The following is a 27,299-nucleotide window of genomic DNA, read 5'->3' as shown; positions in this document are numbered from 1 at the left end:
AAAGAGGATAGGAGATTAAACCACAGACCCAAGGCCAGCCACTAGGAGGTGGAAGCACTGCAGAAAAAGCACCCTAAATTCTCTTTCCTTCCACCAGCTAATCTGCCAGCTCCCATGGCTCTCACTGTTGTGGGTGGAGGAGAATGGAAAGCCAAGTCCCAAGTGATAAAGCTCATGAGGGTGACCCTCCTTTAGAACAAGGCAGGACAGAGAAGGGTAGTAAATGGGTCTTAGGGGGCTGCTCATGGATACCAGAGATTGATCAGTATACTCATCAAGCCATCCCTGAAGAAGTGAGCTGAGTTTAGTGCAAAAATGTAAACACAAAATGCTAATTACAACATTATTTATAAACATAAGATCATGGGAATAATATACATAATCAAAAGTAAGATATTGGAGAACTAAAATTTGGAAGTAACCTATATGATTTCAGTTGCAAATCATGAAATAATTTAAAAAGCATGGTTCAATGGAATATATATTGAAGTGCACATATTCATGCTATATTAAGTAAAAATGAGGAGGCTACAAAACTTGTCCATATATGTGTGGATATGAACATAATTACTGCATATTTTTATTAATGTGTATATAAAAATTAAATTGATTTGAAATACCTAAAATTAAGAATTTAGAGTATTTTGTAAGGAGGATGAACTAATAAATAAGAAAATAACATTATTCCCTGAAGAACTTTAAACGTTATTTGTTCCCTTTCAAGTTTAATTAGAATCATGGGGCAGAGTGGGAGTAAAAGTCTTCGTATTGAAATAAATGTGATATTATTATTTCATGCACACTGAATACATTTTTTCTATATAAGAACAAATGTAAATGTTATTAACATAAACAGAATATGGATTTATTCTAAGTCAAAGTCAGCTAGTAGAAAAACAATTGACCAATAATCCTAGTTGCAGCATGACTTTGAGACAAGGAATATAGAATGTTTAAAAACTGTATTGTTGACTATTGTCAAATAAGATCATCTGAGAAAGTGGACATCTTGCAATCGAGAGTTAGGATTACTAATCATTCTATTGCATTCATACCTGTAGCTTCTGATTTTTATATACTCGATCTTTTATACTTGTATGAATTTTAATTGAAAATATATACCCTAGCTTTTTTCAACTCATAATTATCACTTCAGTAGAAAGATAGTGACTAAACACTGAAAAATGTATATTCTCTACAAAGAAATAATAATCATATATACATCTGGAGCATTCAACACCAAAATCTCCAGGTCTCAGAGACCACATATAGATATACATTTATTCACTAGGGGTCAATATCTTTACTGTAAATTTTTACATGTATTTAATTAACAGAAATATGAGAAACATTATTTTGACTAGTCTAAGTAGACAATATATTATTTCATAATCTATTGATATGACATATAACTATTTCAGTCTAGAACTAACATTAACCTTGAGTTAAAAAACAAAAGCAGTATCACTGAAAAAAAATCAATAAGAAATATCAATGCTATGAAACATTAGAAAAATATGAAACAAAGACTTCCAATTCTAAGTCCTCTGAGTAACAAAACAAAACTGTCATAAGCAAAAGATATTGTAAAGGGTAAGAAAAGTGACATCAAAATGTAAATATTGATCAAATGGTGATATATGGAAATCAATAAAAGATAACAGGCTAAGTGAACACTAAAAAGATGACAAATAAAATAATAATAACAGAGGAAGCTTAAGAACTAACTGCAAAAGTTAATAATAACACAATTAATAAAATTTCCATGTAGTGGAAACTTTCATTTTTTACTGTTTGCCTTTCACTACTGATGCTGTCACAGAATCTTCTAATAATAATCTGAATTCATTGATATCTGCAAGGAGCTTGCTTTCCTTTAGCAATTCCCAGCAACAACTTCTATCCATAAACAGCCATTGCTACACAGTCCCGAATCATTTTAGTAAATGTTTAAGTAATCTTCTAATCACTTCCACAGATTAAAAAATTATATGCATATTTTAAAAACAGAAGCTGTGACAAAGATCTAATGTTATATAATCAAAAGGAGGATGTCACAGAAAGGGGATATGTGTGTGCGTGTGTGTGTGTGTGTGTGTGTGTTTGTGTGTGTGTGTGTGTGTGTGTGTGTGTGTATGTGTGTAAAGAAATGAAGCTGCATCTGTCTGGAAAGGAATATCATGATTGTTTCATTATTGTTCCAGCTTTTCCATCTCCTGGAAATTGGAGGTGGAGTGGGAGTGGAGCATTGGTAAATGAGCTGGTTCAAAACAGAATCCTTTTAAAATAAGTCTTTGAATGAAAAAATAATGTAAAACACCAGAAATTTGCCTAGACCAGGTAGACAAGAAGTGGTCAGATTTTTCACTTATAAATCATTAATTATTGCTCTCTCTTCACGTTTTTTTCTCTGCTTGCTTGTACTTTTGTACTTTCCATTCTCTCTCTCACTTTCTCTCTCTCTGTCTCTGTCTCTCTTTTCTTCACCTGCTTTGTCTCTTCTTCCCTCTCTTTCTCAGATAATATGTCTAATAATAGCTGTTGAGCTGTTTATTTCCATCTCCTCATTTAAAACGCAATAGCAATTAAAAACATTTATGGTTCTCTATCATAAACAAATAAATTAGTTCTTATTTGAAGGTGATCTTCATTGATTACTCATACTTGATATGGCATGATGAATTTAACGTAAGTGGAAACTTAAAGATCCCTTTATGAAAAAAGCAATATAGCCTAATTCTTTTTTCTCATTAGTCCTTCTAATGCCACATTCTTTCTCATTTGCTATATCGCAATCTTTGAGGTCAATGTAACGTAATAACTAAGCCCATGGCCTCAATGGCCAGACAACCATATCCAGGCTCTACAATTTACTGGATATCACTGACTTTTGGTAAGTTAATACGTCTATTCCTCAGTTTCCTCTTTTCTGTAGTAGTGGTAAGGTAGTTGCTGTGAAGATAAATCAGCCAATCTGTGTAGTTTTGGAATGGTTCCTGGAATTGCCATGTGCATCTGTGAAATAATAAATCAAAACTCTTAATTTCGTAGAACTTACCAAGGTAGCAAAACCAGCTACTGAGCAGCCAAAGTAGATACCACTAATAGTTCCAAATTTCAGGTCTAAGATTAAAACAATGAAAAAACATGCTCACTAATGAAAGTATATTAAGAATTCCATCACTGGAACGATGACCTTCATTCTATTATTCTGCAGCTCTTGAGGGGGTTGTCAATCTGAGCAGAAACAGTCACTTTTGTAGATTTCTTCCTTCCCAGTCACTCTAAATTAGAAAATAGTTCAGAAAATTCAATTTTCAAGACAATTTGTGTTCTGGTTTTGATCATTTGTAGGTCCATAACTACAGGAAAACTGAGTTAAAGGCAAGCCCCAGAGGCAATTCAAGACACAAAATACCACTTTAAACAAATATTGTATAATACTTTCTGTAACAAAGGCTATAGATAGTATAACTCACTATACAATTTCACACAATTTCAAAAAAAAGTCAATATCATGCCTAAACTCTAATATAAATAAAAATGTAAGAAAAATATAATAAAATAATATGCATTTATTTTTATTAATACTCAGGCACAGTGAAATTAGAAAACATAATGAAATTTACAGAGCCTCATTGCTACTCAGAGTCACCATGATGGTTCAAAATACATAGGCAGCAGAAGTAAGAATACTATTAGGGGTATACTTTTAGTCCCATACCTAGTGCTGCCGTCATTGACATGATTTTCTGAAATGGTATTTAATGTTAAGTAAAGTTCTGTGAAAAATAAAAAATATTTTTTCATTCAATTTCTACTATATTTGCATTTATGGAAAATGCAGTATATATTGAAACTGTTCATAAAATAGTTTGAATTCTTGTTAACACTAATTTGGACTCTATGATCATTAATTATAAATGAATTTTCCACTGTACAATGTACAATGCCTACCCTCCCTCACTCAATAAGTGCAGAAGCACTTCACAAAACTGTGACTGCAAAAGACTAATTCAATTTTACAAAATTCTTCCTAGAGATAGGATCACCTGTCTCTGCAATCTCCTTACTAAATGTATAATACCTCATTTAAAAATGAAAAGAAATATAGTTTTATAGTCTAATTTTTCTGAAATTGTAAATGTACTCTGATAACCAGAATCAAGAAACTTTTTTTTCTTTTGAGACAAGAGTCTTTCTCTGTTGGCCAGGCTAGAGTGCAGTGGCATGATCTTGGCTCACTGCAACTTCCTTCTCCCAGGCATAAACAATTCTCCTGCCTCAGCTTCCCAAGTAGCTGGGATTACAGGCATGTGCCACCATGCCCAGCTAATTTTTGCATTTTTAGTAGAGACAGGGTTTCACAACAGGAGTTGGCCAGGGTGATTTCAAACTTCTGATCTCAGGTAATCCGCCCACTTCGGCCTCCCAAAGTGCTGGGATTACAGGCGTAAGCCACCACGCCCAGCCAGAGCTAAGAAACTTTAAAAGGAAATAGTTGATTGTTGAATGTTTGAGAATGGTTAAACTTTTTAAAGGAATATGCTTGACATAAACCTTTTTTGTTTTTGTTGTTAATTTTTATTTCAATAGCTTTTGTGTTACAAGTGATTTTTTGTTAATGAATAAATTTATCACAGTGAATGCTGAGATTTTAGTACACCAATCACCTGCGCAGTGCATATTATATCTAATATGCAGTCTTTTTTTATCTTAGCCCCCCTCGTAACTACCCCATGTGAGCCTCTAAAATCTATTATATCAACCTGCATGCCTTTGTGTACTCAGCTTAGCTCCAGCTCATAAGTGACAGCTTACAGTTTTTGGTTTTCCACTCCTGAGTTACTTCATTTGGAATAATGGCAGAAGAAATTAAAATGTCAAAAAACCTGTCTTGACCCATGACTACCATGCAATGTAGAGATTGTATCCACACCTAGGGTTCTAGAATAGCTTCTAGGGGCTGCAAATGGTTTAAACTCTTTTCCATATGTCTATACTAGCAATATGGTGCAATCTATAATAAAGGGCAGCTTCACTGAACACTTACCCAAACATGACCTATTGCAAGAAAGACAACAGAGTTCCTGACCATAGATGCTATGCCTGACTGCTCTACCAAGTGACATAGCATAACTCCTGCTGCATTCAATTCTTAATCTTATACATCAAGACAAACACAAAAAGTGAAAGGGAGAATTCAAATAAACTGTCATTAGGATAGGAGATTGAACTTTTGTAATTCTTTATTTTAACTGAATCTAAGTAGAAAGTTATTTTTCCCTGTATCAGTTTTCTAAGATTGTCATAATAAAGTCCCACAGAATCTGTGGTTTAAAAAACAGAAATTTCTTTTTCACAGTCCTGAAGGCTAGAAGTCCAAAATCAAGAATGTCAGCAAGGTAAGTTTCTTCTGAGGACTCTCTCCTTGGCTTGTAGATGGCTGTCTTTCCCCCTAAGTCTTCATATGGACTTCTCTCTGGGATCTTTCTGTGTACAATTTTTCTCCTCTTACAAGGAACTCAGCCGTATTGGATCAGGGCCCACCCTAACTCATTTGGAGTTAATTACCTCTTCAATAGTCTTATCTCCAAAATAGTTACATTTTCAAGTGCTGAGGGTTAGGAATTCAACTTATAAATTTTGACAGGGCACAATTTAGCCCATAATACTCCCTACTTGTGGTCGCCATGAAAATCATTAAGAAGCCTGATAGAACCTATCTAAGACTCTAAATTAAAGTGCAATTCTCCAAAAACATTCTTATGCTACTTAGGTAAATACACACTGTACTGAGATGGGTATGATTTCATTCTTGCTCTGTAATCTCAGTGCTGGCTCCTACAACAAGATGGATTATTTTCCTCTGAAACCAGAAACGTAGCGCAAAGTTATATATGTGTACAATGAGTTATTTAGGGTAACGTCTTCCCTCCTCACCATTTTTTAACTCATGCTGATGCTCACCTGATGTGTCAGTAATGAACATGAAAAACTTTCTCTTCTTACAAGGAACTCTGTCATATTGGAACAGGGTTCACCCTAACTCTTTTGGAGTAATCTCTTCAATCTTTTTTTTTAATTATTATTCAATCGTTTTCTTTTTTATTCGTATTATTTTTGGTTAAAGAATCATAAATATATACATTTATGGTGTAAAATGTGATGTTTATATATATATATATATATATATATATATATATATATAATGTGAGATGTTCATGGTGAAATATTTGAGATTTGCTAAACATCTTTGAAATATATATTATTATTGACTATTGTAACTCTCACATGCAAGAGATCTCTGCTATCTACTGAAAATTTGTACCATTTTACCAACAACAGCTCCCCTTTTTCTCTCACTTCCTAGCCCCTGATAGCCATCATTCTACTCTTTACTTCTGCATTAGTCTGGTATCACTCTGCTAATAAAGATATGCCCAAGACTGGGTACTTTATAAAGAAAAGGAGGTTTAATGGACTCACAGTTCCACATGACTTGGGGAGTCCTCACAATCAAGGTGGAAAGTGAAGGAGGAGCAAAGTCATATCTTGCATAGTGGCAGGCAAGAGAATGTGTATAGGGAAAATTTCCTTTATAAAACCATCCTATCATGTGAAACTTACTATCATGAGAACAGCAAGGGGAAGACCCACCCCCATGATTCAATTACCTCCTACCAAGCCCCTCCCAGGACACATGGGGATTATGGGAGCTACAATTCAAGATAAAGTTTGGGTGGAGACATAACCAAACCATATCAACTTCTATGAGTTCGACTTTTTTCCATTCCACGTATAAGAGAGATCACCTGGTGTTTGTCTTTCTGTGCCTGGCTTATTTCACAAAGCATGATGTCCTCCAGGTTCAACCATTATCACAAAATGGCAGAATTTCCATTTTTAAGGCCCAATAGTACTTCATTGTGTATATTGTCATCTTTTTCTATCCATTTATCTGCTTATGAACACTAACTTTTTTTCATATTTTGACTATTCTTATGATTAATGCTGCAATGGCTATGGGTGTGCACACATCCCTTTGACATATTGATTTCGATTATTTTGGATATATACTCAGAAGTGGCTGGATCATACAGTAGTTCTATTTTTTTTTTTTTTTTTTGGAGATTGACACTTCACATCCACTCTCTTAGCATTTTTCAAGAATACTGTATGTTATTAACTATGGTTTCCATGTTGTACAATAGGTCTTTTGAATTATTTCTCTCATCTAACTGAAATTTTGTGTCCTTTGGCAAATACATCCCCAAGTACCCCAGCTCAACCACTGTGGTATGAGATCAACTTTTTTAGATTCCACATATGAGTGAAATGATACAGTATTTGTCTTTCTGTGCCTGGCTTATAACTCTTAACATAATTTTTAGTTTTTTTTTTTTTTTTTTTTGGGCCCCCCAAATTATTTTCCATAATGGTTGCACATTTGAAAAAAAAACTTTTTTTTTTGAGGTGGAGTCTCTGTTGCCCAGTCTGGAGTGCAGTGGCATAATCTCAGCTCACTGCAACCCCTGCCTCGTGGGTACAAGTGATTCTCCTGCTTCAGCCTCCTAAGTAGCTGGGACTATAGGCGCCCACTGCCACACCCAGCTAATTTTTGTATTTTTAGTAGAGATGGGGCTTCACCATATTGGTCAGGCTGGTCTCAAACTCCTGCCCTTGTGATCCACCAGCCTTGGCTTCCAAAAGTGCTGGGATTATAGGCATGAGTCACTGCTCCCAGTCCATTTAAATTTTTTATAATGTATTTTTTTGTAATTTTTTTGTGTATTTACATGCTTTTTCTGCATCTTCACCAAGACTTATCATAAAATATCCTTTTCATAACAGCTATTCTAACTGGTGGGAGGTAATAGCTTACTGGGATTTCAATTTGTATTTACCTAGTAATAAGTAATACTTGATATTTCTTCATACACCTATCGACCATTTGAATGCCTTCTTTCGTAAAATGTTTGTTTGGCTCCTTTGTTCATTTCTACATTAGGTTATTTGTTTTCTTGCTATTGAGTTGAGTTCTGTATATATTTTTGATATTAACCCTTTATTAGGTGTATCATCTATATCTATATCTATATATCTATATCTATCTATCTATCTATCTATATATATATATACTCTCACTTTTTACTTTTATTTTCAATGTAAATACTGCAGCTTCTGTATTTTTTTTTTTTTTTTTTTGGGACGGAGTTTCGCTCTTGTTACCCAGGCTGGAGTGCAATGGCGCAATCTCGGCTCACCGCAACCTCCGCCTCCTGGGTTCAGGCAATTCTCCTGCCTCAGCCTCCTGAGTAGCTGGGATTACAGGCACGCGCCACCATGCCCAGCTAATTTTTTGTATTTTTAGTAGAGACGGGGTTTCACCGTGTTGACCAGGATGGTCTTGATCTCTTGACCTCGTGGTCCACCCGCCTCAGCCTCCCAAAGTGCTGGGATTACAGGCTTGAGCCACCGCGCCCGGCCCTGCTTCTGTATTTTTCTTTCCTTATGTGGAAGGTAGTAGAGATTGCTTGGTGAAATAAAACAGAATTTGACTAGACAGTGACTTACCGATGGATTTTGGTTTAGTCAGGCATTGTTTGCTCTCTTTAGTGTTTCAAAATACCCATGTTATTTACCAGTATTTCCTACTAGAGCAAAGGAAGAAGTCACTCACCCTTTTTTTCCAAAACCAGTCTATGCACGTTGTTCTTAATCTCATACTTTGCTCACTATGGGACTATGAACCATAAATCATGCTTGTTGGAAAACTTTTTAATTTTAATTTATCTTGTTTCTTTAATTACTTTTCTAAAGTTTTTAAAAATAATAAGTGCTATTCAAGAGTATAATCTTGGGATTAATTTAAATATGATGGTATTTGAAACCCTTCCTCTAATGTTTTAATAAATATTGAAGTTTAATAAATGTTGAAGTTAACTGATCACTCTGCATTCAAAGCACTAGGTGGAAAACATTAAAAAGTACAAACGTTGATATAATATTTTCATTTGATATACTTCTTATGTTTAAAATTGAATCTAAAATCTAAATCTAGGAATCTAAAGTAACCACATTGTAATGTAATATTTTCTTCACCTACTTTCAGTCCATTGATTTTATGTACTTAGTGTTACAGACACTCTGGAATAGGAGCTAAAGGTCCAAATTTGGGAAGAAAAGTTTCAAAGCTTAGACTTTTACAAACTATTTTATATTCTGACGATATTTTGTTTGCTTTGTTTCATTTTTGGTTTTTATCGTAGTTGTTTATTCTAAACTGAGAAATGGAATCGTGTCATCATATTCTTTAAATTTCCCTCTATGATAAGCCATTTCTGCACAGTAAAGGAAAGCCAAAAGTAATTAGTCAGATGACAGTCCTCAACAGAGATAAGCAAGCAAAAGTATCTGATGGCAGTAATTATCTGGGTAACTTTCCTCCTCACTTTGCTTGGAGAAGCTAAAATCTGTCATATTCTCTCTCTCTCTCTCTTTCTCTCTCCCTCTCTCCCATACACTGTACGGTCTTTGAAGTCAAATAAGGGGAAAAGTTACTTAACTTCTCCTTTGTTACTCTTTCCAGGGTAACCTGGAGTAGATAATTAGTTTGTTAATTATTATAAAGCAATTTTTTTTCAAGTTTTACGTTATCTTCAAATGTTGAATGAAATGAGAGAAGGAGAATTAAGTTGAGAACTAAAATCTGAGGAATGAATTATTGAGATGGCTTCACTTAGAGAATCACATATTGATGTGGTACAGAAGACATTGCTTGTCTCCATAAAGATGAATAGTCCTGCCATTTAACTAAATACTGTATTTATTACAAAAGGTCTTTACCAGAGCATTAGGGAAATACCATTGTATTTCTCATTTTTACCACTGAAGGCAGGGATGTTGGATTCAGTTTGAAATTTGAATTTAGTTGTATAAAATCCCATTTTATTCTTAAATGATAACTTTGGGAGCATTCTGGCTAGAGGTTTTTTGAATTATGAAAGGATGAATCTTTGTGGATCTAGTAAATTAGAAATTGTTGAGGTCAAGGGGGAATAATGTCAATGCCACATACACAGGAGGAGAGCCAGGCAAACCTCAGTGTGTGCTTTCTTTCCACTTTTGCCCCAATTCCCCACTTGTCCCGAATGTATCTCTTAGAAAGTGGTAAATGACAGGTAAATTATATCCCAAGAAAGATGTCAAGTTGTATGAGGGAGAAAGGATGGAATAGATTATGCTTTTTATTTGATGTGGTAGTGGGGGTGACTTGTCAGGGAGGGCTGAGCAGAGAACATGAAGCCGCTATTGATTTCATACAATAGTCGTGGGTCTTTACAAACACGTTTGTGAGGCCACCAAACGTCTTGTTCCCATTTCAGTTTAATTTTCTATGTGCTCACCCTACTCTGTACAGAGGCACTGGACAATAATCAGAGTCCAGTTGATCACTTTAGGGTGAAGTTGATTATTTTAGGCTAAAGATTCCTTACGTTTTTTCATATCAGAAGACCAATGTTAACAACAAGAAAAAAAAAGTCCTTATAGTTTCTTGATCAGTAAAATTGAGAGAATTCTTAGTAAGACACTTCAATTGCATATGTTAACTAATAACTAAGGGCTCAGAACAAGAGCTGCATTCTAATCAATTAGGAATACTTTACTGAGTGTATATTAAAGGTAAGCTTAAACTATTCCCATCCCAATTTATTCTTCTCTGTTTCTGATGGAATTTAAGTAACAGGCTCTGGCAGAATAGAGAACAGAAAAGTCTCCCTTGAGCCTCTCCTTCTGGTTACTCACCCCAGTGTGAACGTGAATAACAATTCCACAGTACCTGAATTCAAAAAGTAATATGGGGAAAGCTCTTCTTGTTAACTCAAGATGTCATAAATTGTAAAAATGACCATTGTCTTATTTCAAATGTCTTAGAAGCAGATGATAGTGGTTTTCGCACTCAAATTACATAACTATAAAAAGTGTTCTACACAATGTAGTGTTAGCATATAAAATCACTTATTATAGATTAAATGTGAAGCATATTTATAGATTATATCTAAAATAATGAGTATCATATCCATAGCCTTGTAAAAATTAGACACATGTGCCTTTCTTCTATTTAGTTAAATATGCCACCCCCTGACACACACACACATCCACAGAGAAATAAATTACATCTAGCTTGTTTCTGTGACTCGCAGTATGGAAGTCTGTTAAATTATTTTTATTCTCAACTGGGGATTCCAAGATGAAAGACAAAAATCCAGAACCTTCTAAAGAAAGAAAATGCCAACAAGTCAGTCCATAATCCTTACGGTAACCATGTTTTTACCTAAATGTCAGTAACTAAAACTCCACAAAAAATGGCACTGTCTTCCATACTTGGCATTTATGAAAATGACATGAGATCAAAAAATTTGAATTCGAATACATATAATTTTTTAAGACAATGGGGGCTTCGGCTTCTACAAGTAGCTATACGTGCATGCTAGTCTCAAAGAAATATAAGCAAGAAAATATTTTTAAAATTACTGTTTATTACTATCTAATGTTTTGACTGATTCTTGACCACTGGAATTATAGAATTCTGAAAACACACACACACACACACAGACACACACAAATGAGTAAAATTAGATCAGCCTAATTTTACTCAAACTGTTTGGTCTTTCAGGAGAGTAGAATTACCTTCCCTAAGTGGTAAGCAACCTCAGTCTCAACTTGCTACATGGACTCTTGGAGGTTTAAGGAGATGAAGAGAAGTAGGGCAAAACCAATTTTAACATAAAGTCACACTAACTCTGGAATCAGAAAAAATTCAGCCTCATTCAATTTTAGTATATGAAGTTGAAATGATAAATTGCATTATTGAATTAATGAATTCTCAAAGAAAGATTAAATTACATTCAATCTACTCAACAAAATTAAGCTGATATGTGAGCTAGTATACATTGGAAATATTATTAAACAAGATATTAATGAAAAAATCATCTTCTCTCTCTCCTCCCCATTCCTGAATAAATGGTAAACAAGTGGAAAGTTCAATAGACTATGTTTTTATTAATTATTATATTATCACATACACTACTGTGATGATCATCCAATTGTAATAAAACAGTTATTTTGATATAAGCAGAATTGCTGTAATAGGGGACCTGTAATATTTATATATTCAAGGGAACAATATTTTTGAAAAGAAGAATTAACATGTTTATACTAAAGTATATAGTTAAAGCCATTTCTGAAATGCATTTTATAATCATCGCATAGTTCAAACTGAAGTATAATTTATTACTAGTTCTAGGTATTCAATATAAAAGACAACTATAGATTCCTTAATTGCCTTCAGCTCTGAAAAAGTAAAAGAGAGCTTCCTTTTTCTATTGTGTGATGGAAGGGTACATACTTACATGAAATTAGGCGCACTAGGAAATATGGAAACAAGCTGTAAATGTTTTGGCAGTAACTATGCAAACTATCTTAAAATATTTAAGCAGTAATTATCATCTCCAAGTTTGCTGCACTATATAGCTCCACTATTGAAAATTGAGGACATAGTAAATAAATTTGCAGAGATATTTAAATAAATTCATCTTTCTAGATGGACAAAACAATATTTTTAGTAATCTTGAGTTTCAATCAGTAATGTTGACTCCTACTGTGTGAACAATAAATGATCCTTTGTTCTTTTGTTAGCTAATTTTATTATTTAAATGTCCATATTCTCCAGAATAATATGCCCTGTTTGCTATATTATTTTTTCTGGTCTACCTGACTGCTGACTTCAATCTAATCACTGCATTGGGTTTTGGGTGCTATCTAATGTCATTTAACTTTGTCAGTAGATCTAGCATTTTCAAAAACTAATAAGAGAAAAAGAAAATATGAAATTCCAAGAAATACTCCAGGAAAACGCTGAGGAGCTCAGATGTTTGGACATTCAACAAGCAGACATCATATTGTATGGAATGTGAAGAGGTAACAACATGGAAATTGCTGTGGTCTGAAAATGTGTACCCTCAGAAGTTGTATCTTGAAATCCTAACCCTTAAGTTAATACTATTGGAAGATGAGGTGTTTGGTGGTTGAATGAATTATGAGGAAAGAACCCACATGAAAATGATTAGTGTCCTTATGAAAGTGGCCTGGGAGATTTTGTATTCTACCAAGGAAGGACACAACTAGAAGGTACCATTTATGGGGGAAGAGCCCTCCCCAGACACCACATCTTCAGGCAATTTTAATCTTGAACTTCTCAGCCTCCAAAACTGAAAAATAAATGCTTGTTATTTTTAATCTACCCATGTTATGGTATTTTTTTCCTAAGACAGAAACCATCTCCTAAAATAGGGTTAAGTGTTTATAATTTATTTGCTAGATAATGAGTTTTCTTAACCTTTATTTTTTGTAAATGATGTTGTTGCTGCTACTAAAAGTTGATTTTTGGCTTTCACATGATCCCCATTATAACTTTGTAGCCTCCAATTTGCTATATATCTAGAAGAACATTACCAATAAAGAAAATGGGACCAACCAGCATTATTTTAGAATCTACATCTCAGGAATGAGCTTATTCTTCTCTAGACATAGCATATGGCACTAGCCCTAATATTCAATATAGTTGGAGTGTACCATTCTTTCTTCACTGCCATTAAAATCTTCTTGGTGCAAGGATTTTCTCTCTTTAAGTCAACTGAAGATAATCTAGTAGATCTTGGTCCAGAACTATCTCCTTTGAGGATGAGGCAGAATGATCAACTTTTATCAACCCAGGAAAAAAAGAAAAAATCTGTAAAGTATGTAAAGTCTTCTGGATAAACTGACTTTTTCCAATTATTCTTTGTCTGTCACCACCCTAATTGCATTTTCCTTTTTATTCCACGGAGTTGCTGAATTTTGTCTAGAATGTGCCTATTTAGGCAAGCTTGTTTGTTAAATGTCTAAATCCATCTTTTAACCCAAATAAAACCATTCTTCATCCTTCCCATGGCTGTCTACATAATATTCATTATCATCAGTCTCACACTGTTTTGAAAGTTTGAGGATTTTATAGGTTTTCTTAGGAACAAAATGAAGTACGGTATATGAGAATATGTGTCAACATTATGTAGATCTGGAGCATTTTCACAATATTTCTCTAGTTCCACTTAGGCCAAAACTGATTGTCTGTATCAGCTACTGCCTTTTTTAAAATATTTCTGTAGTCCTCACAAATCATTTTAAATTTTATTTACATATGTTCTTTACAAACAAGTTTAACTCTTCTTAAGTACCTAAACAAAGTATCACAATATCTCTACCTCATTATTTAGAACCAGATGATACACTAGGGTTGGAATCCAGTGGTCACAGCCATTGTTTTCATTTGCTATTTCAATACACACCTCTATATTCACATACTACCAAAAAGATTTGACAGGCCCCATTCCATGAGGAAATTGCAGACAAAGACATCATCCTCAAGTTCAAGTCATTTCTATCTTTAACCCAAATTAAAGAAATTGTATTTGGAATGAAGGGTTCTGCCCAATCCTTCATAGAATGTTATCCATCTTTTTTCCTATGCTCTTACTCACCCTCATTCCCCTGAGATGAAATCATATTAACTCTTGATGTTTATTAACCAAAATATTTTCTGTGGACTTACTGATCTCCTATATGGGAGTAAATTCTACCCAATTCCCTGTGGTACAAAATGTTTAATCATGACATCCCTAGAAGGATAAAAGTTTAAATAGCCTGTCTGATGAGAAAAGTCCACATAAAACTTCACACAATCTACTTTTAAAGTAGTAACACAATACATCTCTAAATTCAAACTAAAATACTTTTCATAACCTAGCCGCTCATATCACAAATTTCACACAAAAGTCAGCTATATCTTCATTGGCCTATGTGATTTAGACACATTACTGAATTCTATCAAATCAAATGACCTGTCCTACAAAATCTAAAGATCTTTAAGCCGTTGCCCAAGAGACTGCGCTTCATAAATGTTCTCAACAGCCTTCCTATTACAGTTTAGTATTTTGCACAAAAACAAACCTTTGATGATTAATTGAAAACTGTGGGCTGGTTATTCTGTAATAAGTCCCAGCTCCTGAAGCCTGCTCTAGGCAGTCTACTTTGAGTAGTCATATTGATTAGACCAACTACCATCCAACTTAATCATGGATTTTTCAGGAAACAATGCACTCATAAGCTTTAATATTTTCTGGAATTGCAATACCGAGAGGCTGACTGCCTCTCTGTGACAAGCCTATAACCCTGAAAGGAGTTTTGCCCTTCTCTCCTTCACCTCCTCAAACTATCGCTTTAGGAAATGAGTCCTCCTTGCTCCTTAGACGGTCGACACAGCTATAACATAAAGTCTAGACTCGGGGAAGTAGTAACACTTCAATGCTTAGAACAATTTTAAACAACTCTACTTTTCTCTCTTTTAATTGAAACAAAGATAATTTTCAAAATCTTAAGAAAAGATCTGTGCTGGAAAATATGTGCTTCAGTTCACATGCCCCACCCCTTGCCTTGTATTTCTATAGACTTCACTTTCTCATAGTTCTTTCAAATTCCAAACACATTTCCAAAATTTTATCACAATATGTGTTTAACTTTTTCACACTCCTTTCACATCAATTCATAAATTGATCTTAATGTTCAATTTGAAATAATTAGATAAAAATAATTTTATCTAATTGATAAAAGACTGTTTAATCCAGAAAAAAATAAATGATTTTGAAATATGAATATATTGAGGGATAAACCTGAGATTCTAGAACTTCAGTTTAGAACTTTGGGTATATTAATTTATCTGGATAATAATAATAATAGTACTAGTAGTTAATCTGTAGAGAACACTTTCTGTGCCTGGTATAATACATAAACCATGTTTAATTCCCAAAAGAATCAAAGTTCATAGGTATAAATACTACTCTGATCTTATAGGTGAGAAAATGAAAGCATCCAGTGTGTGGGTAAGTTCACACGAAGAGTTTGTATGCCAATACACAAATCCCAGAAATCAGGCTCAATTTTCACTCTAAATTGTTTCCTGAATGATCATCTGGTTTCTTCCTAATTTCTGTGTGATTGTGATACTCAAAAGCAATCCACCTAATATTTATTTCTTTGAAAAACTTCATAGTTCCTGGTGTGTAAATTTTGGTAACTTTTATTTCTTGGGATTCTTTTTGGCCATGCATGCCTAGCTAGTTTTAAACTCTCATAGAAATACAATTACATTCCTAAAAAAATTGAGACTTTACAAACATTAAACTTGCTAAAAAAGTTGTTTGACTTTTCAAAAATATAGCAGACACACTTATTGTTAAATAATTATAGTGTAGTCATTTTTCTTTTATAGAATTGGAGTATTTTTATAAACATTGAAAATAGGAAGTTATAGGTGTTTGCTAATCCATTTCTTCCCTCTTTCACTTTTATTCATTCACTTCTTTCCTTGACCCTTTTCTATCTACTCGACAGTTGTGATTTGATTTGAAATAACAATACTTTAAAAGAAATGATAAATCCGTACAGTTTTCAGTAATTTCTTGTTCAAAGATAAATACCATATATTTCCTTTTTGCAATTAGGGCATTCTTCTGGAAACACTCACTTGAAATTACATTTTCCTTAATCTGTATTGTAATCAAATAATGCTGTATTTTTTTAAAGTAATCTATATAACTTGTAGGTTATATTTATCAAGCCAAAGCTCTAAAATGCCAAAGAAAAAGGTAGTTTTTAATGGCAATCCTGGAAGGATAATTATTCTAAATTATGTGATTCACCTATACATATGTTAGACTGTAATCAAAGAAAGCTAAGTGTTCAAAAAGTGAAGAATGGGCTGACTGCAGTGGCTCATACCTGTAATCCCAGCACTTTAGGAGGCCAAGGCACAGGGATCCCTTTAGCCCAGAAATTTGGAAGTTCGATACCAGCCTGGGTGACAGAGCTAGACTGTGAATCCCACCTCACCCCACAAAACGTGAAGAATGTAATAAATATTAAGATTAAGTTATGTATTCTAAATCTACAAATTAGTTTAACCATTTTCTTCCCAGTTTCTTACAATAATTGAAAGTATATTTACTAGTGCATTAAGACCACCCTTTGCTGACTTTACCTTTCCCTCTAACATTAAACAGCCTAAACATGAATTGTTTCTTTACAAATATATTCAAGGTGCTTAGTTCAAATAACACTAGGTGTCTAGCTGGGCATGGTGGCGCGTGCCTGTAATCCCAGCTACTCAGGAGGCTGAGGCAGGAGAATTTCTTGAACCCAGGAGGCGGAGGTTGCGGTGAGCCGAGATCGCGCCATTGCACTCCAGCCTGGGTAAAAAGAGCGAAACGCCGTCTCCAAAAAAAAAAAAAAAAAAAAAAAGAACACTAGGTGTCATGCACTTCCCTGAGACCTCAAAAATAAAGTGAAATTTTGGAAGTCCCTTTAAGTTTATGCATCTTCCTCAGTCTGGCATTTAATTATTATCTGATTATGATATGAAGTGTCTCCCTGTGCCCAGGGACAATTAGCAGGGCCAAAATCCCAAAATCCAGGTAGATTTTCTGCTCATCACAGGTTTTACTATGGAACTCTACGTCATCCTGTTCTTGCTCACTAAAAAATACATTTTAGGCAGCTTGTATAGTTTCAGAGAAGCAGGTGCTAAACTCTTCTTAGAGGGTACAATCAGACTGGCAAATGTTTCTACTCTAATTTGACACATTTTTCAGCAGGCATTCACTGATTTCTGGGCCTAGTTGGACAGCTCTCTTTCCAGAAGGAAATTATACTCCTAGGCACTCACCTGGATATATACCAATTTTTTTTAATCTATTGAAAATTCCTGAATTTTTCCAGGGCTTCATGGAATCACTTCAAAATGGTTAAGATAGAAATATTTTGACTCCTTTTTTCTCTTCAGTTCCAAAATTTGGGCAGACTTTTGAGATAATTTACCTTGTGGCAGATTATTTACCGAACTCTGCAATAATAATGATGATTGTGATAACAATATTTTTTATATTTGTTGAGGATATTCATTTTAAGAATGTATAAAGATATCGGAAAAATAGCCAGTCAATATTTACTTGAATCAATGTTAGTATAAAGATGATATGAACTTATTTTAGTCCCATTATTCAACCACTCATCACCAATGTAATATCTGCCTGGGTCATAGGCTAATCTCTATGTAGCATAATGCCAAACCCAATGATAGTAGATATTCAACTAATATTGGGGATGCAAATGAAGAATGTATATACTGCTATTGAAGCCACTACTGATTACCAATTATGGGATCAAGTTAACATTTTTAAATTTCTGTTGAAGTAAAGAGGATGTCAGCAGTTGGAAAGAGAAAATGTCCATCCTTTTTTATTTTCCATTGCTCCACTTCCAAAATAATGCAACTTGCCTACTGTGTTTTCTGGTCATGCTTGTGTGTTGCGGTGAGGTGAGAGGTAAGAGGGTGGGTGAGTGGGTGTGTGTCTACCTTTGGTCCACTTAGGTTTACTACTTTCAAGCTTTAATTGACCTTACTTCCAACTAAAGGGACATATGTTCAAATCATTATAAGCTGTCTTCAATTATTTGCAAACACCAATGTATATAAATATCAATAACAAATTCACTCTGACAAACAAGAATTTCCATGCTTAGCATATCTAATAAACATCTGGTTGGACTGTTATAAGTTCTTTGATTGGATTATCAGTTTTACTGGACCATGTAGTTTGACCAGATCAGACAAGCTTACTAATTCCTACCTTCTCAGTAAAAGTCACAGTGATAACTGAAGGAAGAAGAAGTTTAATTCTAATTTCTAATTGTAATAATGGTGAAAATATAAACTCTAATGGAGTTGGATAGGAAGAACATAGCATTATACTCTAGGGAATCTCTGATCTGGGAACAGTTAAAGTCTTATGACTTTTAAGTATTTGGGTTCCAGATGTCCATATATAATTAACACAAACTGAAGGCAAATGTAGTTATATTACAAATAATATGACATAACTTTCAAACTTGACAAAGTACATTGAAAACAGATGAAAGCAGGCTGTTAGCTCATACTGGCATGAAATAAGACCATCTTATATGGCACAGAGGTGGTGCAGGTATTTACATGTGTCATTAAACTGAGTTTTGTTGTTTCTCATTAGGATAAATAACTGCAATCTCATCCGAATGCTTTTTGGAGATGAATATACCCTTGGGTATATCATTTTCTTTTACAAAATAATTAAATAGATGTCTATTGCATGTCTTTTAGTTCAGTACTCTGGGAAACAGAATTGTTTCAGATCTACTTGAGATACCCATAGAATAGAATTCATTGAGTTACTGAAATGGTAATACGTTCAATCTTTTCCTTTTTTCTTCTATTGAAAATACTTTAACACTATGTTAGTGGAGTTTAGTGTAATAGTTAAAATGGAGATGCATAGTTAAATAATAGACTTCTGAAAAGTTATGCTTTCTGACAGTATTTTACTCTATGACTTGTTTCTTTGAGCTCTTAGAAATGGCTGATGGCAGTTCTTTACCGAAGTGTTTTGGCAAGTGGTCATTGACTTTTGACAGTCTGTGATAATTCAAATAGTAAAGGGGCATTTTATAATCCATAAGAATGCATTTGCTGTATTATTTTACAGGAGGAGTATTTTACAGAATGAGAAGGCAGTTTCTCTCCTGTTAGTCATCTGTGTGTTTCTTCATTTTCCATATTGTACCCAATCTGCAGTTCTTACTAGGACAAAGCATCCTTTTAAATCAGTAAGAAACAAAATCAAATAAAAAATGCTGAATCAGGCCCAGCAACACCATATTAATTATGCAGTGAATACACAGTAAAATTTACAGTAGACCTTTCCAAGACCAAACAATAACGTTGAAAACTCAGTCTATTCCAGGAGTAGGCAAGTCTCCATAAATTTTCTATTTCTCTTTAAAGGCAAATGCTCATTCATTGCATAACACTGAAAGACATGGTTACTCCTACTTAGTCCTCCACAAACATCATTAGCTATTTAGATGACCAATCATTTTTAAGTGTGTCATTAAAGTCAGTGGAAGGCTTGGGTCTGCAGAGACACAAGAATTCAAATACTTTAAGTAGACTAGATAGAAGAAAACCATATGGGGGTTTGAAGAGCTGTGAGCTGGGAAGAAGGGCTTGATAATTATTAAAATTATCTAAATGTGAAAAGAAAACCTAGGTTTCTCTAAACATTCTTAATTCTTAGTGCTTGCAATGCCTCAGGTACCTTGAAGTAGTTACCTTGATGCCTGCTTATGTATTTAGGTTTTGTGTTTGTGTTTATGTGCGTGTTTGCCTGAGTGTAGTTTCTCCTGGCAGCAGCGTGTGTTTGGCGTACGTGTGCATATGTATGAGTATGAATTAATTACATATCGAAAACGTGTGCACTAACAGCATCTGCAGTCCTCCCTCGCTGCTCCAGTCAGTCGGGATGTTTAGCACCGTCACTTGGTGTTAGGACCACTCGGAAGACCTGCCCGTCGGACGCCTGATTGTGGTTCCCGGGGGACCGGAGCTCCGGGAGCCTGTACCATCTCTATCTGAAGGGGAGGAGAGAAGGAAAAGAGAAGGCATCCGAGCGAGGGTGTTCTCCTCCCCGCAGCCGGGTGGGGGGCAGCCAGGTTTGGAGCAGGGTTCTAGGATTACACGGCAAATCCCCAACTTCAGCACCGCGGACAGCACCACCTCCCGCCCAGGGAGAGGCGCGCGCCTCCTTCCTCCGCCCCCGCCCCGGCTAATGGACCCTGGCCGGTCGGCTCAGTCTCCCTTTTGCTTTCAAACGAGGCCAGGGCAGGGCAAGAGGGTTTTGACAGCCAGAGGGGTACGGTAAGGAGGAGGAGGAGGAAGAGGAGGCGGAGGCGGAGGCGGAGGAGGAGCAGAGGAGGGGAACCAGAAGGGGTGAGAAGGGAGGGCTTCCCTCCGCCTCGCTCGCCGCCCGGGCTCGCAGGCGCTGGAGGCGGCGGCGTCTCCTGCTCCCCGCGGCCGCTGCCGCTGCTCGCGCTCCGCCGCCCGGGAGACGCTTCCCCGCGCCGCGCAGCGCTGAGGCCGTGCGTGCGCCCCGGGTGCGCGGCGCGCTCCCCACATACACAAGCTCTCCATGTGAGCTGACGGGCGACTGGAAAGCCCCCGAGTCACGCTGCCCGGCGGCGGAGGGAGCGCTTGCAGTGGCAACAGCAGCACCCGCGTCCCCGCCGCTCTGCCTTCCTCTTCTGCAGCCTCCGCTCTTCTGATTGCCCCCTCCCCCGTCCTTTGCTGATTTTTTTTTTTTTTCCGAGAAGGAGAGGGCGGGGTGGGTGTCCGTCCCCTCCTGTCTCCCCCCTCCTTTGCCTTCCTGGTTTGAATTTCCTCCCCCGGCATTGCACTGGCACACAGAGCAAGAGGCAAGACCCGCACGGAGGGAGAACGAAGGCTGAGACTCCCCTGCCGCTCCAAGCCCAGAACTGGAGCCTGGAGGGGGGGTGAGGGAAGAGGAGGAAGCGGGAGGGGCTTGGCTTCCTCGCGTATTTGAGGACAGCCCATCTCCCTTCCAGAACCCTACGGAGAGAGGGACTGCATCTCCGCAGCGAGCTCGAGGAGCGCCGCCGGCCGGGAGGCGAAGGATGCTCGCGGCTCCGCGCGCCGGCTGCGGGGCAGCGCTCCTGCTGTGGATTGTCAGCAGCTGCCTCTGCAGAGCCTGGACGGCTCCCTCCACGTCCCGTAAGTAGCCCTGTCCTCGCTCTGCGCTGGAGCAGTTTCAGTGCGGCACTGATGTTTGGCACCAGGGTATCAGCTCCGAAGTGCCTTGGCAATGTGCGCACCCTGATGTGTGTGTGTCTCCGCTGTCACACACTTGCAGCCACTGCAGTGGACAAACTCAAAACCCAGCGTTTCTGATTTGGAAGAGACGGGTTGTGACGCGGGTGTTGTTTCTGGAAAGTTGTTCCTGGTCTTGGCAACAGCTTGGTTAGAGAGATTGGTGTAGATGGCAGTTTCTTAGGAGTTGTTTGTGCAGAGAATTAATTGCATTTTGCTTAGGTAGGTCAGTGAATGAAGAGTGAAAACCATGGCAAAACCAAGTTTCTTATTTTTATTTATGGATATAGCTTAATGATCACGGAGTTGAGGTTAACAAGAGGAGCATAAACACTTTGGGCACCCATAGAGTCTCTTTAACCGCTCCAGCCCCTTAAAAAGTTAATGCCCCTTTAGCACTTGCTTGTTAAAATGGAAGGCAGTGAATGTAATCTTGTAACTGAAATTGCTTTAATTCCTTGATACTTTGATATCATGGATATGACTGATGCAGTACAGGACTTGGGACAGTCAGTGCAAAGCGTCGTTAATGTAGTAATGAGGAGATTCTTAATATAGTGTGCAGGAAAATAATTCTATTCAATAAGTATATCTCTGCATTTTAATCGTGTGTGTGCATGCGTGTGTGTAAGATTGCCCATGATTTCATGAGGTTTAGAAAGAAATGGAAGATTCTGGCCCATTTTCTGCATTCCTTTAGGAGTGCATACCGTGCATGTAGAGAGGAAATGCGTGATTGTTCCTTTGGTTCGGAAAGAGTTAAACACTAGAAAGACTGCCTATAGGAATCTTAGGATACTATTCATAAGCGCCTATTTGTTTGTGAGAATAAGTAAGTTGATAAAGAATTATCATGGAGTGTAAAGAATTATCAGAGTGTAAAAATAAGTGTGTTTTGTTTTTTGGGTTTTTTTGTCCATTTTTGGAAAGGAAAAGTTTAATATTTTCCAAAATTCCTCACATGTGAAGTAGTCTTCTCTTTTTTTTTTTTTTTATAAGATTTGGGGATGTATTAATGCATTTTTGTTTACATGTTAATAATGCTATTATCCTAGTGGTATATATCAATAGGAATAGCATTGAAAAAGGACTTTATAAGTTGTGATAAGGAATCTATAATATAATGGTATCATATGATGAACAAGTATTGTTTTCATGTATCTTCCTAAGTACAGTATTAGCCTTTCTTTTCTCACAATGTTTAAGGATAAGGAGACAAAATAAGTGACAATCTAAGTTTGTAATGAACTTGAAAACATTTATATAGCATTTTTTATAAAAAGAGTCAAACCACAAAAAGTTAGTGTATATATTTATGTCAATTTTATAAATTTAAACAGAAATTGTGGAGATATAATGCTTGCTGCTGTTATTTACACAAATATGTAACTCTATCATTGGGAAATTAGTTTGATGAAATTTCTGTTTCCTTTTCAAGGTCTGGTTATGTAGGATTTGCTGCCACTTCTCTTGGAAAATAAACTCCGTATATGTTAAATTTCTTATATTCACTGGTTGAAGGTCCTCCTATCCAGGATTTTTCTTGGGCTCTGTATTTCATCATTCTATATACTTTAATTATGATGGATCAGTCTGAAATGTTTGCCATGTGTAACAAAAGGAACACTGGCAGCCATTGGGTTAATACATTTTAAGATAGAAAAAGTTGTTATTTCAGAAATATTATCTGAGATTTTAACTATTTAGTTAGAATTTGAAGACAGAGAACATAGAAACAATTACTTTAAAGATGGTTAATAGTTATGTTTATTAAGATATATTTATTAATTTGGCTTTTATTCTCTATTGTTTGAAAAATGTATAATGGTTTAATTAAGGTGGCTTTTTATTTCATTTGAATTTAAACTGTGTGACCAAAATGCAAAGTTGCCCTATATCCTGGAAATGAATTAAATAATAAAAATGATACAGAACTTTATTGATTAGAATGAGCTTCATGGATTTAGTACTTTAAATATCAATTGTAATTTGCATTAATGAACATTTTTATTTACATTATATATAGCTCTGAAGGAGAGTATGATAGTTATATTCTTAATACTAAAAACATTCAAAGGAGAAAAAGATGGAACTACATGAATCGAAGATAATGAGCAACTCAACCAGGAGAGGTCATCACAAGACAAAAAGTAGCATGAAAATCTAAAACTATCATTTTTCTTTGATACATATTTTTAAAATGTGATGAGTATGCTAAAACCTTCTGTTCCTAAATAACTTTTTTAATATGAGGGACATTATAGAAGATATTGCTAATACTTTATTTCACAACTCCATTTCAAATATGTGTTTGCTTTTGGCTTATTTCTTTTTCTCTGTCAACACACATATAAAAACTGTTAATTCTATGTTTTGTATAAGAAGACTAGGATAAACTTTAAAACAGAGCTCATCTCTATGGTTATGTAAAAATATAATCTAGTTTCTTTGTACGTAGTGAAAATGAACTACTGGTGAGCTGATGGAATGAATTGTGTATCTTCCCTTCCTGTAAATGTAGACACACGAGACACACACATGGGAAGTTTAAAGAGAACCTTTTACTCTTAGGGAGCTGCATTTATTTCAATATATTAGAAAGACCCTGACAGTGCTGTTCTAAATGATGAGGAGTTTGAGCTAGCATTTAATAAATTCACTTTTTAAAGTTAACTGAAGTTTTAATTAAATAAATCATTTCCCATAAAGGTCAATTTATATCATTTATAGAACTATTGGCCTATAATTTCATTGACTATCACATTTGGCAAATGTGTTTTGAGTGGATTCAAATATTCTCTAACAAATATTTTATACATGTATATATACACACACATTAATACATGTGTGTATAAATATATATATGCATATATATATTTTATAAAAACATTTGAATTCATGTTATAAAGTATATAGATACATATTTAATATAGTATATACTAAATATTATATGTAAAAATTGGTACGTTTATATATTTTCTAACACATCATTCAAGGAATTTAAGTTATTTACAAATTTATAGAGAGGTCTCTTTCAGTGCAATTATTTTAAGTATCTAGTGCAACAGTATTAAGCAATACTATATTAGTCTATTTTCTCTTCCTCAATTCATATATTTCCCAGAAAATGGTATATTATAAATGTAAAATATGTAAATTGATATAAAAGCAAATATTATTAGTTTATAGAGACAGTGAAATGAATTTGCCTTAATAAAAACAATTTAAAATTGAAAGGAGTTTTAGGCAAGCAAAATTCATTGGTCGATAAGTATAGTACATTGTTTACTTAATGCAAATTAATAATATTATTATTAACCCATTGGAAAGAAATACATAAACTTTATTTCATTATAGGCATGTATATTCATGAAATAAGAATCATTTTTCAAATTTTACTCTTTACCATCAATGTATGGCAAAATTGGGTTAAAAAAATTAATCCACAAATTTAATTTAGGTCTTATTAACCTTTATGTGGTTATAAACCTACAACATATCATTTTAGATTATATCAAAGTTGTTTGGTGAACATCATACTTTAAATCTTACATTTCTAATACAGTTATGTGCCCCATAATGACATTTCAGTCCATGGTGGACCACATGTTTGATGGTGGTTCCATAAAATTTTAATGGAGCTGTCATATATAGATGTGCCCTCTTTCATTTTGTATATTATATTTTTACTGTATCTTTTCTGTGTTTAGATATGATTAGATACACAAATACGCATTGTGTTATAATTGCCTACAGTATTCAGTATAATAACATTCTGTACAGGTTTGTTGCCCAGAAGCAACAGAGCATAACATACGGTCTGTACTATGTGTGAAGGCTATACCATCTAGGTTTGTGAGTGGGTACTATCTAATGTCAGCACAAGGACAAAATTGCCTGGGGGTACATTTCTCAAAACATAGCCTTATTGTTAGGCAATGCATGACCGTATGTATTTTTTTTCTATTTTAAGTGGCAAAATCTTTCAAGTTCTATAAATTCTCTGAAATTTGCTTCATTTTTCCCAATTAGTAAATTCTTCTAGACAAAAACTTAATGAAATCTATTAAAGTTTACATAAAGCTTCTTGTCTTGTGATTCTTCTTTATGATTGAAAGAAAAGAAATGTGACATGTCTACACTTGTCTTCTCTTTTTAACAAGTAGATTTTTGTATTTGTTGTAAATGGTATACAGAATTAGGAGAGAATCTAGGCTCAGAAATTCTTAATTCAAATGTGTTTTCTTTAAAATATTAAACATATGGAGATACAACTTGTGCAAGTTGTTTGTGTAGTGATTGATGTCAGTGGGATGAAGAAATAAAATATGTACTTTAAAGATTTTCCCATATCTAGTCATGATATGAGAAGTGCTTTACTTTATCATTTTTTGCTACTTGCAAAGTTATAAAACAGGGCATACAGTAATTTTAAGCCTCAAAATCAGTGTGTGTGAAATAAAATAAATTTTATATTTATATCTCTACCAGTATCTGAAATTGGTTGTTATCAGTTTCGAGAGAGATACATATTTTAAGATAAGTAGTTAGCAGATATATAAGGTATATTTCTACAACCATTCAATATTGGGCTGCTGATATAAATTATATGCTTATTTTTGCCATTTTAATAAGTAAGAATAATCATACAATCGTCTGTATACAGATGTTAATTTTCAAATGAAAGCCTTGAAAAGAATACTTGTAACAGAGTGATTCATTAAAACACTGGATTTTCCCATCTCCTGGGCCCTATAGAACCTGTGAGCTTTAGTTTTGACCAGATAAGGATGTTGGAATGTGGAGGTGCTACCTCTTTCTCCATACTAACAGTTCCTTTGATGGGTAGAAAAGTCCACCTATGACACTCTTAGAGTCTATGTCTACAGTTCATTCTTTCTTTCCCACGTTGAGTAGAATTACTTATCTGTTTGTTGACTATGGTAAAAGGACCTAGATATGCTTAGCTCAGCCCCTCCTTTTTTTTCCCACGCTGCCTGCACAAAGAATAGATTCTGCTGAATGATACATGAGTAGGCTTTGCCTCAGCACTAATAGTGATAGCATGAAGAACCTTACAATGTTCAGTTTTTCCTATGGCTTGTGATTTTAATTTGAGAAATAAGGTTAATGAATCCCACTGTTATCACACATTTAAGCCTCATTCTTTTGGATCAGCAATACTTATATAAAGAATGTTATTTGCTCTCTGTGAGTTATTTTCTAACCTAGAACTCAGGCAGAGAAAGGACTGACATTTACTGTATTCACTAAAACTACAAAAATATTGATATTGCCAACAAAAAGGTTGATATTAAACTAAATGAACGTGAAATAATTTCTGCACTGTTTAGAAACCAGTAAAGAATAAGACTTGTTTTTTCTCTTTGATATTTAGTTAAAGATTTGGCATTATTCTGGTTAGGACTTCCAAACCCTCCCATTCATT

General features: G+C 35.1%; 1 protein-coding gene across 1 annotated transcript in view; it reads left to right on the top strand.

Annotated features, from left to right (window-relative positions):
* The first annotated feature begins 21,553 nt into the window (after positions 1–21,553).
* CNTNAP2 (contactin associated protein 2) overlaps positions 21,554–27,299 on the top strand; it is a 2,272,324-nt gene continuing 2,266,578 nt past the window's right edge. The window contains exon 1 of the mRNA XM_032245220.1: positions 21,554–21,754. Within this exon, the coding sequence (XP_032101111.1) occupies positions 21,658–21,754 (97 nt within the window). The 5' untranslated portion in view covers positions 21,554–21,657. The remainder of the gene's footprint in view (positions 21,755–27,299) is intronic.

Source organism: Sapajus apella, unplaced genomic scaffold (assembly GCF_009761245.1).
Source record: "Sapajus apella isolate SASKATOON/1434 unplaced genomic scaffold, GSC_monkey_1.0 scaffold56, whole genome shotgun sequence".
In the NCBI taxonomy this organism is placed as follows: Eukaryota; Metazoa; Chordata; class Mammalia; order Primates; family Cebidae; genus Sapajus; species Sapajus apella.
The sequence above is the reverse complement of the archived record's forward strand: the minus strand, read 5'-3'. Positions and strand labels throughout refer to the sequence as shown.